At 48.5% G+C, this 13,698-nt stretch overlaps 1 protein-coding gene across 1 annotated transcript; it reads left to right on the plus strand.

The window, feature by feature from the left end:
- The first annotated feature begins 237 nt into the window (after positions 1–237).
- On the plus strand, positions 238–11,296 carry TAF8 (TATA-box binding protein associated factor 8). The gene is made up of 8 exons (XM_084220734.1): positions 238–309; positions 1,414–1,567; positions 2,691–2,789; positions 4,382–4,444; positions 5,479–5,603; positions 7,506–7,653; positions 8,713–8,855; positions 10,695–11,296. The coding sequence occupies exons 1-8, from the start codon at positions 250–252 to the stop codon at positions 10,836–10,838; spliced, it is 936 nt and encodes a 311-aa protein (XP_084076860.1). The 5' UTR covers positions 238–249; the 3' UTR covers positions 10,839–11,296.
- The last annotated feature ends 2,402 nt before the right edge of the window (positions 11,297–13,698 follow it).

The following is a 13,698-nucleotide window of genomic DNA, read 5'->3' on the forward strand; positions in this document are numbered from 1 at the left end:
AGACTTTGCTGACTCGGCACAATCCTCGCGCTCCTCGTGTCCTGTCCGGTCTGGGATGGGCGGGACCATCGATCCCATCTCGTTCCACCCCCTCGGGATATCCAGATGTGCGGGGGGAGGGGAGGGTGGGCGCATCCAGATGTCGCCCCTCCTCCGCACTACAACTCCCACAGTGCTCCGCGCGTCGCTGCGCCTGTACTACAACTCCCACAATGCCCCGCGCGCCCGCCCACCGCCCCCACCTGGCGCATGCGCACAGCTCCATATGGCTCCAAGATGGCTGACACAGCGTCGGGGGGCTCCGGCACGGTAACGGCGCCTGATCCCCGGGGCTCGGGGCTGTGAGGGCGGGCTCCCGGCGGGTTCCCGGCGGGGCCGGGCGGGGCGGCAGCGCCCGATCCCTCCGGGGCGCGGAGGCGGCCGCGGCCAGGTCGCGGAGCGTGGAGGCGGCGGGTGGAGAGAGGGAGGCGCTGATTGGCTGGAGGGGCCATGGGGAGGCGGGGTTTGATTGGCTGAGGATGGCGCGCTCCAATTGGCTGGTGGGGGACGGGGCGGGGCTTGTGGAGGTGTCCTTAAAGGGGCCGCGTCCCAAAAAGTGTCTGGGAGGTTCTATAAGGACACGTGTGTCAATATACACATTTATATTTATATTTATATTCATACATGTCCATGTATGTGCATAGGACACACGTCTGTGTGTGTATTCCTGTGTTCCTGCTGTGTCGCCCTTCCCATTACCTGCTCCCAAATCCTTCCCAGTCCCTCTCCCTGACCCCTTCCATTCCCTGCTCCCTGCCCCATCCCATTATTTGCTCCCAGACCCTTCCCAGTCCCTGCTCCATGTTCCCTCCACCTGCTCTGTGACCCTTCCCAGTCCCTGCTTCCAAACCCTTCAGTTCCCTGCTCCCTGCCCCATCCCATCCCAAAGATCCCATCCTATTCCGTGGATCCCGTCCCATCCTATCGCATCCCATGGGTCCCATCCCACGAATCAAATCCCGTCCCATGGATCCCATCCCGTCCCATCCTATCCCATCCCGTGGATCCCATCCAATGGCAATGGATCCCATCCCATGGATCCCATCCCATCCCATCCTATCCCATCCAAAGGATCCCATCCAATGGATCCCATCCCATGGATCCCATCCAATGGATCCCATCCCATGGATCCCATCCCATCCCATCCTATCCCATCCAATGGATCCCATCCAATGGATCCCATCCCATCCCATCCCATGGATCCCATCCCATCCCATCCAATGGATCCCATCCCATCCCATCCCATCCCATGGCTCCCACGGATCACTGACTGTGTTTCCCATGGATCCCATGGATCCCTGGCTGTGTTTCCCATGGATCCCACGGATCCCTGGCTGTGTTTCCCATGGATAACTGTTCCCATTCCCATCCCAGAGGGGCAGCAAGCAGGCGGGCACCCCCGCTGACAATTACCAGCTGGCGCGGCGCCGCACGCTGCAGGTCGTTGTGAGCTCGCTGCTGACCGAGGCCGGCTTCGAGAGCGCCGAGAAGGCGGCGGTGGAGACGCTCACCGAGATGATCCAGAGCTGTGAGTGCTGCCTGCAGCCCGCTGCTCCACGGGGACGGGGTGGGGAGAGAGCTGCCAGGCCCTGGGGTGCAGCCCAGCCCTGCCTGGTGGGGCTGGATCCCAAAAATCAGCCCCAGCTCGTGGCAGCAATCCCAAAAGTCAGCCCTCAGTGCAAGGCAGCAATGCCAAAAATCAGCTCCCAGTTCCTGCAATCAGCCCCAGTTCATGGAAGCAGTCCCAAAAATCAGCCCCAATCCAAGGCACCAATCCCCAAATTCAGCCCCAAATCCCAAAAATCAGCCCCAATCCAAGGCACCAATCCCAAAAATCAGCCCCAATCCAAGGCACCAATCCCCAAATTCAGTCCCAAGTCCCTGGAACAAGCCCCAGTCTATGGCACAAATCCCAAAAATCAGCCCTCAATGCAAGGCACAAATCCCCAAAAATCAGCCCCAAATCCAAGGCACAAATCTCTACAATCAGCCCCAATCCAAGGCCCTAATCCCAAAAATCATCCCCAAATCTCTGGAATGAGCCCTAATTCCAAGGCACAAATCCCCAAAATTCAGCCCCAAATCCAAGGCACCAATCCCAAAAATCAGCCCCAATCCAAGGCACCAATCCCCAAATTCAGCCCCAAATCCCAAAATTCAGCCCCAAATCCAAGGCACCAATCCCAAAATTCAGCCCCAATTCCAAGGCACCAATCCCAAAAATCAGCCCCAAATCCAAGGCACCAATCCCAAAAATCAGCCCCAATTCCAAGGCACCAATCCCCAAAATCAGCCCCAAATCCCTGGAACGAGCCCCAGGCCAAGGCACCAATCCCAGAATCATCCCCAAATCCCAAAATTCAGCCCCAATTCCAAGGCACCAATCCCAAAATTCAGCCCCAATTCCAAGGCACCAATCCCAAAATTCATCCCCAAATCCCAAAATTCATCCCCAACCCAAGGCACCAATCCCACATCCAATCTTTTATTCAACCCCCCCCGGGGGGGGATGGTGCCCCCCCTCCTCCCTGTGCAGAACATTCCAGAACTTTCTTTCTTTATTTATTTATTTAAATTCCCTGCTAAACCCGTTGAGAATTCCCCATCCCCGGCGCCCCCCACGGATCCCTGGTGGGTTTTTTATCCCTCAGACATCTCAGAAATCGGGAGGAGTGCCAAATCCTACTGCGAGCACACGGCCAGGACCCAGCCCACGCTCTCAGACATCGTGGTCACCCTGGTGGAGATGGGTGAGCAGCTCCTCCTCCCCCTCCTCCCCCTCTGGAATGGGAAATCCACCCCCAAAATCTGGGATTGGGGTGGTGTTCACCAGGAAAGGAAACACCAGATGAGAGATGGGAGTCTGGCCCCATATTTCAGAAGGCTGATTGATTATTTTGTGATATTTTCTGATATTTTTTTGTGATATTTTGTGAAAAATCCTGTCGTAAAATGTCATAATTTTATGAAGATATTTTATGAAAAATCCTTTCCTTGGGGATTTTTTCTCCTGAGAGGCCTCAGGAACAAAATGTCAGCAATGTGGGATGCAGCAGGTGGATCTGGGATTGGTTCTTTTTAATTAATGGCCATTTAATTAATGTTTTTTTTTAATTAATCACAGTCCAGCTGTCTCGGACTCTCTGGTCAGTCACAAGATTTTGTTGTCATTCTTTTCCTTTCCTTTCAAGCCTTCTGATGAAATCCTTCTATTCTTTTAGTATAATTTTAATATAATATATATATTATATGTAGTGATGTTCACAGGGGTCCCAGGATGAGGGAAGGGATGAGGATCTGACTCCATGTTCAGAAGGCTGATTGATTATTTTATGATATATATATTATATTATATTATATTATATTATATTATATTATATTATATTACATTACATTACATTACATTACATTACATTACATTACATTACATTATATTATATTATATTATATTATATTATATTATATTATATTATATATTACATTATATATTACATTATATTATATTATATTATATTATATTATATTATATTATATTATATTATATTATATTACATTACATTACATTACATTACATTACATTACATTACATTACATTACATTATATTATATTATATTATATTATATTATATTATATTATATTATATTATATTACATTCCATTACATTATATTACATTATATTACATTATATATTACATTATATATTATATTATATTATATTATATTATATTATATTATATTATATTATATTATATTACATTACATTACATTACATTACATTACATTACATTACATTATATATTACATTATATATTATATATTATATTATATTATATTATATTATATTATATTATATTATATTACATTACATTACATTACATTACATTACATTACATTACATTATATTACATTATATTACATTATATTACATTATATTATATCTATACTAAAAGAATAGAAGAAAGGATTTCATCAGAAGGCTCGAAAAGGAATAGGAAAAAGAATGGAATGAATAAAAAAAGCTTCTGACTCTCAGAGAGTCTGACACAGCTGGGCTGTGATTGGCCATGAATTAAAAACAACCACATGAGAATAATCAAAGTTGCACTTATTGCATCCTCACACCACCAAAAATCATTGTTCACATTTAATTTCTGAGGGTTCTCAGCTTCTGAGGAGAAAAAACCCTGGCAAAAGGATTTTTCATGAAATAAGTCAGTGACAGGTGCCCTGATGGATTTCCATCTTCCTTCCCTCCATCTGCTCCCCTGGCTCATCCCAAATTATTTAATTTGGAAAAATAAAATCCAGGCTGAATTTTTGTTCTCCTGTTTTGTGCTCCAGGCTTCAACGTGGAAACCCTTCCTGCCTACGCCAAGCGTTCCCAGAGGATGGTGATCACTGCCCGTGCGTGGGGCTCGCTCCTGGCCTGGCTTTTATGTTCCCTGATCCCTGTTTTCCTTCCCCTGATTCCTCTGGGGTTTTTTCCCTGATCCCTCTGTTCTATTCTCTGATTCCTTTGTTCTTTTACCTGATTCCTGTGTTTGTTTTCCCTGATTCCTTTGTTTTCCCTGAATCCTGTGTTCTTTCCCCTGAATCCCTTGTTGTTTTCCCTGATTCCTTTTTTTGTGTTCCTTGATTCCTTTGTTCTTTTACCTGATTTCTGTGTGTGTTTCCCCTGATCCCTGTTTCCCCTGATTCCCATTTCCCTGATCCCTGTTCCCCTGATCCCTGTTCCCCTGATCCCTGTTTCCCTGATCCCTGTGCTGTTTCCCTGATCCCTGTTTCCCTGATCCCATTTTCCCTGATCCCTGTTGCCCTGATCCCTGTGCTGTTTTCCCTGATTCCATTTCCCCATATCCCTATTTTCCCTGATCCCTGTTCCCCTGATCCCCGTGCTGTTTTCCCTGATCCCTGCACTGTTTTCCCTGATCCCTGTGCTGTTCCCCTGATCCCCATTTTCCCTGATCCCTGTTCCCCTGATCCCATTTTCCCTGATCCCTGTTCCCTGATCCCTGTGCTGTTTCCCCTGATCCCTGATCCCTGTTTCCCTGATCCCATTTCCCCTGATCCCATTTTCCCTGATGCTGTTTCCCCTGATCCCTATTTCCCTGATCCCTGTGCTGTTTCCCTGATCCCATTTTCCCTGATCCCTGTTTCCCCTGATCCCATTTTCCCTGATCCCTGTCCCCTGATCCCTGTTTCCCTGATCCCATTTCCCCTGATCCCTGTTCTCCCTGATCCCTGTTCCCCTGATCCCATTTCCCTGATCCCATTTCCCCTGATCCCCGTGCTGTTTTCCCTGATCCTATTTTCCCTGATCCCTGTGTGTGTTTTCCCTGATCCCATTTTCCCTGATCCCTGTCCCCTGATCCCTGTTCCCCTGATCCCATTTCCCTGATCCCTGTTTTCCCTGATCCCGGTGCTGTTTCCCCCTGCAGCCCCGGTGACAAACCAGCCTGTGACCCCCAAGGCCCTGACGGCCGGGCAGAACAAACCTCACCCCCCCCACATTCCCGGCCATTTCCCGGAGTTCCCAGATCCTCACACCTACATCAAGACACCAGTGAGTGCCAACATCATTTTTGTGCTGTCTGGGGTCGGTTTGGATTCCAGGGCTTGGGGTGGTTTTACTGCACTGCTGCTGCCATTTATCCAGAATATTCCTCCTGACCCTCCATTCTTTCTTTGTGGCTTGTGGACATCCCTTGCCACCCAGAAATCAGCCAGAATCCCTGGATTTCTCATTTTTTGTGCTGCATTTTTGTGCTGATTTCTCATTTTTGGGATCTGTTTGAAGTCCAGAACTCCTGAAGTCTTTGTTTTTTTATTAACTTCAGTGCTGGTGCTATTTATCCAAAGTATTATTTTTCCTGGCTTTGAATATTCCTCGTTTGTGGGTTGTGGGCATCCCTTGGGATGGGATCCTTCCCATTGCCTGCTCCCAGAGCATCCCCAGTGCAGAATCCCTGGATTGCTGCCTGCTGGACCCCTGAACTCTCTAAAACCTGATGGATGCTGAAGAGCAGAGCCTGCAGCTGCTCTGTCCCTGGGAAATTCGGGAGTGGGGCTGCTCCATCCCTGGGGAGTTTGGGAGTGGAGCATCTCCATAACTCCTCCATGCCCATGAAGTTTGGAAGTGGAGGAGCTGCTCCACAACTCTTCCATCCCTGGGATGTTTGGAGGTGCAGCTGCCCCATGCCTGGATGTTTGTTTGGGGGTGCAGCTGCTCCATCCCTGGATGTTTGTTTGGGGGTGCAGCTGCCCCATCCCTGGATGTTTGGGAGTGGAGCTGCCCCATCCCTGTGAGGTTTGGGGGTGCAGCTGCCCCATCCCTGGGATGTTCAGAGGTGCAGCTGCCCCATCCCTGGTTTGTTTGGAGGTGCAGCTGCCCCATCCCTGTGAGGTTTGGGGGTGCAGCTGCCCCATCCCTGGGATGTTCAGAGGTGCAGCTGCCCCATCCCTGTGAGGTTTGGGGGTGCAGCTGCCCCATCCCTGGATGTTTAGAGGTGAAGTTCCCCCATCCCTGGATGTTTGTCTGGAGGTGCAGCTGCTCCATCCCTGGGATGTTTGGAGGAGGAGCTGCTCCATCCCTGGATGTTTGTTTGGGGGTGCAGCTGCTCCATTTCTGTGAGGTTTGGAGGTGCAGCTGCTCCATCCCTGGGAAGTTTGGGAGTGGAGCTGCCCCATCCCTGGGATGTTTGGGGGTGCAGCTGCTCCATTCCTGTGAGGTTTGGAGGTGCAGCTGCCCCATCCCTGGATGTTTGGAGGTGCAGCTGCTCCATCCCTGGATGTTTTATTGGAGATGCAGCTGCTCCATCCCTGTGAGGTTTGGGGATGCAGCTGCCCCATCCCTGTAAGGTTTGGGGGTGCAGCTGCCCCATCCCTGGGATGTTTGTTTGGGAGTGGAGCTGCCCCATCCCTGGGATGTTTGGGGGTGCAGCTGCCCCATCCCTGGGATGTTTGTTTGGGAGTGGAGCTGCCCCATCCCTGGGATGTTTGGGGGTGCAGCTGCCCCATCCCTGTGAGGTTTGGAGGTGCAGCTGCCCCATCCCTGGATGTTTGGAGGTGCAGCTGCCCCATCTCTGGATGTCTGTTCAGAGGTGCAGCTGCCCCATCCCTGGGATGTTCAGAGGTGCAGCTGCCCCATCCCTGTGAGATTTGGGGGTGCAGCTGCCCCATCCCTGGTTGGTTTGGGGGTGCAACTGCCCCATCCCTGTGAGGTTTGGGGATGCAGCTGCCCCATCCCTGGGATGTTTAGAGATGCAGCTGCTCCATCCCTGGGATGTTTAGAGATGCAGCTGCCCCATCCCTGGGATGTTTGTTCAGAGGTGCAGCTGCTCCATCCCTGTGATGTTTGTTTGGGGGTGCAGCTGCTCCATTTCTGTGAGGTTTGGAGGTGCAGCTGCCCCATCCCTGGTTGGTTTGGGGGTGCAGCTCTCGCAGCCCCTCCCTGCTGTCCCCCCAGACGTACCGGGAGCCGGTCTCCGATTACCAGGTGCTGCGGGAGAAGGCGGCGTCGCAGCGCAGGGACGTGGAGAGGGCCCTGACCCGCTTCATGGCCAAGACTGGAGAGACCCAGAGCCTCTTCAAGGACGATGTCAGCACCTTCCCACGTCAGTCCCTGCAGGGGTTCACCTCCCTTCGGCCTTTGGGAGCCACCCCGTGGTGGTGTTGGCCCTGGGGGATCCCTAAAATCCCTGGGGAAGGTTGGGCAGGGAGGGATTTGGGAGTTCAAAGAGGAAAGCAGCTCCTCATGGTTTCCTTTTTCCTCCTGGTGGAGAAGGCCTAAATCCAAATCCCATCCCAATCCTGCCTCCACCCCTTGTAACCTCACCGAGGAATTTTTTCTCCCTGATGTTTTCCTGCCTCTCTGCCTGCAGAGTAGTGATGGATGAGAATTCCCACTTTCCCAAACCTTGCTGGCAGCACAGCTTCATTTACAAGGAACCAAATCTCCCAGAGAATTGGGGTTTTATGGTGGAGCTCAGGAAGGATTTTCTGTGTTGGAACGCTGCTGGAAACATGGAGAGAGTCAGGAAATTGGGAAGGAGAGAGTGCCATTTTTAGGGATCAGGAAATTGGGAAGGAGAGAGTGCCATCTCTTAGGGATCAGGAAATTGGGAAGGAGAGAGTGCCATTTTTAGGGATCAGGAAATTGGGAAGGAGAGAGTGCCATCTTTTAGGGATCAGGAAATTGGGAAGGAGAGAGGGCCATTTTTAGGGATCAGAAAATTGGGAAGCAGAGACTGCCATTTTTAGGGATCAGGAAATTGGGAAGGAGAGAGGGCTATCTTTTGGGGATCAGGAAATTGGGAAGGAGAGAGGGCTATCTCTTAGGGATCAGAGAGTTGGGAAGGAGGGAGTGCCATTTTTAGGGATCAGAAATTTGGGAAGCAGGGACTTCCATTTTTAGGGATCAGAAAATTGGGAAGCAGAGACTGCCATTTTTAGGGATCAGGAAATTGGGAAGGAGAGACTGCCATCTTTTGGGGATCAGGATTTCCTTCCTGATCCTTAGGAAATGTAATGAAAAGGAAAAGTATCCAAAAAAGGAAACGCATCCCAACCCAGAACCAGCGAAATGTCTGACCTCTATCACTTTGTCCCTAATTTCTGAGGGCAGGGATTCCTCCCAGCTTCCTGACTGTTCCTGCTCTTTTCCCTGCTGGCAGTGATCGCTGCCAGGCCCTTCACCGTGCCCTACCTGACAGCTCTGCTGCCCTCGGAGCTGGAGATGCAGCAGATGGAGGAGACGGATTCCTCGGAGCAGGACGAGCAGACGGACACCGAGAACCTCCCGCTGCACATGGGCACGGTAGGGCCGGCCTGGGGGGCTGCTGGGGCCATTCCTGCAGCCTGGAAAACCTTCCCTGCCTCCTGGGGAATGGTGTCGGGGTGTTCCAGCCTGGAAAACCTGCCCCTGCCTGCTGGGAAATGGTGTCAGGGTGTTCCAGCCTGGAAAACCTGCCCCAGCCACCTGGGGAATGGTGTCAGGGTGTTCCAGCCTGGGAAACCTGCCCCTGCCTCCTGGGGAATGGTGTCGGGGTGTTCCAGCCTGGAAAACCTGCCCCTGCCTCCTGGGGAATGGTATTGGGGTGTTCTAGCTTGGGAAACCTGCCCCTGCCTGCTGGGGAATGGAAAATAATGGAACTGAGCAGTGTCAGGGTTCTTGAGATGAGAAAACCTGCCCCAGCCTCCTGGGGAATGGAAAATAATGGAAGTGAGCAATGACAGGGTTCTTGAGCTTGGAATTCTGGCTTTGTTTCTTGGGAAATGGGAAATGGGAAATGGGGAATGGAACTGAGCAGTGTCAGGGCTCTCCAGTTTGGAAATCCTGGCTCTGTTTCCTGGGGAATGGAAAATAATGGAAGTGAGCAGTGTCAGGGTTCTAAAGCTTGGAATTCTGGCTTTGTTTCTTGGGAAATGGGAAATGGGAAATGGGAAATGGGGAATGGAACTGAGCAGTGTCAGGGCTCTTGAGCATGGAATTCTGGCTTTGCTTCCTGGGAAATGGAACTGAGCAGTGTCAGGGCTCTCCAGTTTGGAAATCCTGGCTCTGTTTCCTGGGAAATGGAAAATAATGGAAGTGAGCAGTTGACAGGGTTCTTGGAATTCTGGCTCTGCCTCCTGGGAAATGGGGAATGGAACTAAGCAGTGTCAGGATTCTCCAGCTTGGAATTCTACCTCTGCCTCCTGGGAAATGGAAAATAATGGAACTGAGCAGTGACAGGGTTCTTGAGCTTGGAATTCTGGCTTTGTTTCTTGGGAAATTGGAAATGGGAAATGGGAAATGGGGAATGGAACTGAGCAGTGTCAGGGCTCCCCAGCTTGGAAATCCTGCCTCTGTCTCCTGGGAAAAGGAACTGAACTTTTGTCAGGGTTCTCCAGCTTGGAATTCTGGCTCTGTTTCTTGGGAAATGGGAAATAGAACTGAACATTGTCTGGGTTCTTGAGCTTGGAAAACCTGGCTCTGCCTCCTGGGAAATGGGATTTTCTCTAGGAAAATGCCTTTTCCTACAGATTTTGCTCATTTTCCAGGAGACACAGCCAGAATTCTGAGCTGGAGAACCCTGACAACATTCAGCTCCATTTCCCAGGAAATGGAAATAACTTGGGTTGAGTGTTGTGGGGGTGTTCACAGGGTGAGGGAAGAGGATCTGACTCCATGTTCAGAAGGCTGATTGATTATTTGATGATCTACATTATATTAAAAATTATACTAAAAGAATAGAAGAAAGGATTTCTTTGGAAAGGAATAGGAGTAAGAATGGAATGAATAAATAAAAGTTTGTGACTCTCAGAGAGTCTGAGACAGCTGGACTGGGATTGGCCATGAATTAAAAACAACCACATGAGATTAAAGATCCGCCTGTTGCATCCCACAGCAGCAGAGAATCATTGTTTGCATTCTGTTCCTGAGGCCTCTCAGCTTCTCAGGAGGAAAGATCCTAAGGAAAGGATTTGTCAGAAAACCTGTCAGTGACAGAGTGGGACCATAAAACTCTTGTCCCACGGGCAGGGACCCCTTCCCCTGCCCCAGGATCGCTCCAGCCTGGCTCGGGACGCTTCCAGAGACGGAGCAGCTGGGGATTCTGTGAGCAGGAAGATTTCCAAGCCTGGCTTTGATGTTTTTATTGTGTTTTCCCCGTGGCAGGACGAGGCAGGAGCCGAGAAGGAGAACAGCTCGGTGCTGCAGCAGAGCAGCTCCCTGGCAGGCAGCAGGAACGGCGAGGAGAACCTCATCGACAACCCCTACCTGAGACCCGTCAAGAAACCCAAAATCCGCAGGAAGAAGTGAGGGGGGCACCCCAAATCCCCCTGGGAACCTGGCCCGGGGCTCAGGAGGGGTCTGTGTGCCTGGAGGGCTCTGCTCCCACCCTGCTGTCCCTCTGCTCCAGGAGATCCAGCTGGGAATTGTCTGGGGGGCTTTGGGCTCCGCTCTGGGGTGGGGGGATTGATTGCTGAGAGCTGAGAGAGGCAGGGCTGGATTTGAGGCTGGGGGACACAGGGCTGGATTTGGGTTTGAAGGAGCACAGGGTTGGATTTGGATTTGGGGGCACACAGGGTTGGATTTGGGTTTGAAAGAGCACAGGGTTGGATTTGTGTTTGGAGCACCCAAGGGTTGGATTTGGGTCTGGGGGACACAGGGTTGGATTTGGGTTTGGGAGAACACAAGGCTGGATTTGGGGCACACAGGGTTGGATTTGGGTTTGAATGAACACAGGGCTGGATTTGGGTCTGGGGGACACAGGATTGGATTTGGATTTGGGGCACACAGGATTGGATTTGGGTCTGGGGGACACAGGGGCTGGATTTGGAGCACCCAAGGGTTGGATTTGGGTTTGGAGGATCCAGGGGTTGGATGTGGGGGCCCAGGGGCTGGATTTGGGTCTGGGGCACACAGGGTTGGATTTGGGTCTGGGGCACACAGGGTTGGATTTGGGTCTGGGGCACACAGGGTTGGATTTGGGTTTGAAGGAGCACAGGGCTGGATTTGGGTTTGGAGCACCCAAGGGTTGGATTTGGGTCTGGGGGACACAGGGGTTGGATTTGGATTTGAATTTGGAGGACTAAGGGGTTGGATTTGAAGGACCAAGGGGTTGGATTTGGATTTGGGGAACACAGGGTTGGATTTGAGGTTGGATTTGGAGCACCCAAGAATTGGATTTGGAGCACCCAGGGGTTGGATTTGGATTTGGAGAACTCAGAAATTGGATTTGGATTTGGAGCACCCAAGGGTTGGATTTGGGGGACACAGGAGCTGGAGCTGAAGAACCCAGGGGTTGGATTTGGGTTTGGAGCACTGAGGAATTGGATTTGGAGCACCCAGGGTTGGATTTAGAGGACCAGGGGGTTGGATGTGGGGACCCAAGGACTGGATTTGGGGGACACAGGGTTGGATTTGGATTTGGATTTGAATTTGGAGCACCCAGGGGTTGGATTTGGGTTTGGAGCACCCAGGGATTGGATTTGGAGCACCCAGGGTTGGATTTAGAGGACCAAGGGGTTGGATTTGGATTTGGAGCACCCAGAAATTGGATTGGGATTTGGATTTGGAGAACCCAGGGTTGGATTTGGGGACCCAAGGACTGGATTTGGATTTGGATGACACAGGAATTGGATTTGGACTTGGATTTGGAGCACCCGGGGGTTGGATTGGGAGAGCCCAGGGGCTGGATTTGGATTTGAAGGACCCAGCTTTTATTTCCTTTATTTCACCCCTTTATTCCATTCATTTTATCTCTTTATTCCCTTTATTCCATCCCTTTATTCCCTTTATTTCCCCCCTTTATTCCACCCCTTTTATTCCCTTTATTCCACCCTTTTTTTCCCTTTATTTCCCCCTTTTATTCCCTTTTTTCTCCCCTTTATTCCCTTTATTCCCATGCCACTGTTGTCATTTTTGGCTGCTTTATGTCATTTTCCTTCAGCATTTTCTTAGGTCAAATAAAGAAGAAAAATCTTCTTTTTTTGGGGGGTTAAAGAAAACTAAAAAAGGTCTTTTCTTTGGAAAACCCATTTGGGTTTTCTTTGACCCCAAAATCTGGGTTCAGTTTCCATCAGAAACTGAAAAATTATTTGGTTTTTTTTCTTGAAACCTCACTCCTGAGGTTTGGTCCAAAATCTTCCAAAAATTCCACTTTCACCTCTGTGCAGTGAAAAGGATCCTCCCCTCTTCCCCCAGGACAAAACTTTCAAAAATAAATCCTATTTTTCAATGATTTCCTGCCAAAAGAAATCTGAAATTAAATCTCAAATTCCCTCCCCCGTGTGTGTGTGCCTTGCTTGTACAGAACGAGAAATGTACAGAACTCCTGTAAATGTTTGTAAATACCCAAAAATTTTAAAATTTTATCTTTTTTGAACTTTTTCTTTTGTTTTTTGCAAGGAGAAAAAAATCCCTTGCTGGGTAGGGGAAAAAAAAAAAAAAAAGTGGAATGAAAATTGTGATTTTTATGTTCATAATAAAAGGAATTTTATGTCCTTACGAGCAAATTGTGGTTTTTGTGTTCATAATAAAAGAAGAATAATAATTATTTAGTAAAGGTATTTAGTATTATTATGTTCATTTATCAATTTAATAAAATTAATACATTTAAATCTAATAAATATTAATTTAATAAAGGAATATAATAACAATTTATTATTTGGTTTATAAAATTAGTTGGTACATAAAATTCTGTGGGTTTATAAGCTAAAGTTTAGAATTCAATGTAAAATTTCATTTAAGACTTTAAAAAAAGCTTTTAAATTTAAGTATTAAAAATGAGAATACAGATTTATAGTTTAGAGACGTTAAACTGAGGAAAAGAAAGTTCAGAATTTGAATTTTTACTTTCATTTGGATTATAAATTTTTTTCTCTTTTTCTTTTCTTTCCATTCATTAGCTTCAAATAATTTTTAATAAAAATATCTCCAACAGATTTAAAGCACATGGAAACAATTAAAATATTTTAAAGCATTTTAAAATATTAAAATATTTATTTTTAAACAATTTCAAACACCTCCATTTTAAAAACCAATTCTGGGTTTTCAATTTCTTCCCAAGGGGCTGAGAAGATTGAGCAGAACAAAATAAAAACAATTCAAACATTCAAAATGATTTAAAATATTTGATTTATTCAGCCTGGCGAGCGTCTCCAAATAAAGAGATTTT

The sequence above is a fragment of the Fringilla coelebs genome (genome assembly GCF_963513975.1).
Source record: "Fringilla coelebs genome assembly, chromosome: 23".
NCBI classification, from domain to species: Eukaryota; Metazoa; Chordata; class Aves; order Passeriformes; family Fringillidae; genus Fringilla; species Fringilla coelebs.

Excerpts from the sequence above, each read along its gene's own strand:
- TAF8 (XM_084220734.1), top strand. The coding sequence starts at position 250 with ATGCGCACAGCTCCATATGGCTCCAAGATGGCTGACACAGCGTCGGGG. Across the intron at positions 310-1,413 it reads CGTCGGGGGGCTCCGGCACG|AGGGGCAGCAAGCAGGCGGG; the intron begins GTAACGGCGCCT and ends TTCCCATCCCAG. Across the intron at positions 8,856-10,694 it reads TCCCGCTGCACATGGGCACG|GACGAGGCAGGAGCCGAGAA; the intron begins GTAGGGCCGGCC and ends TCCCCGTGGCAG.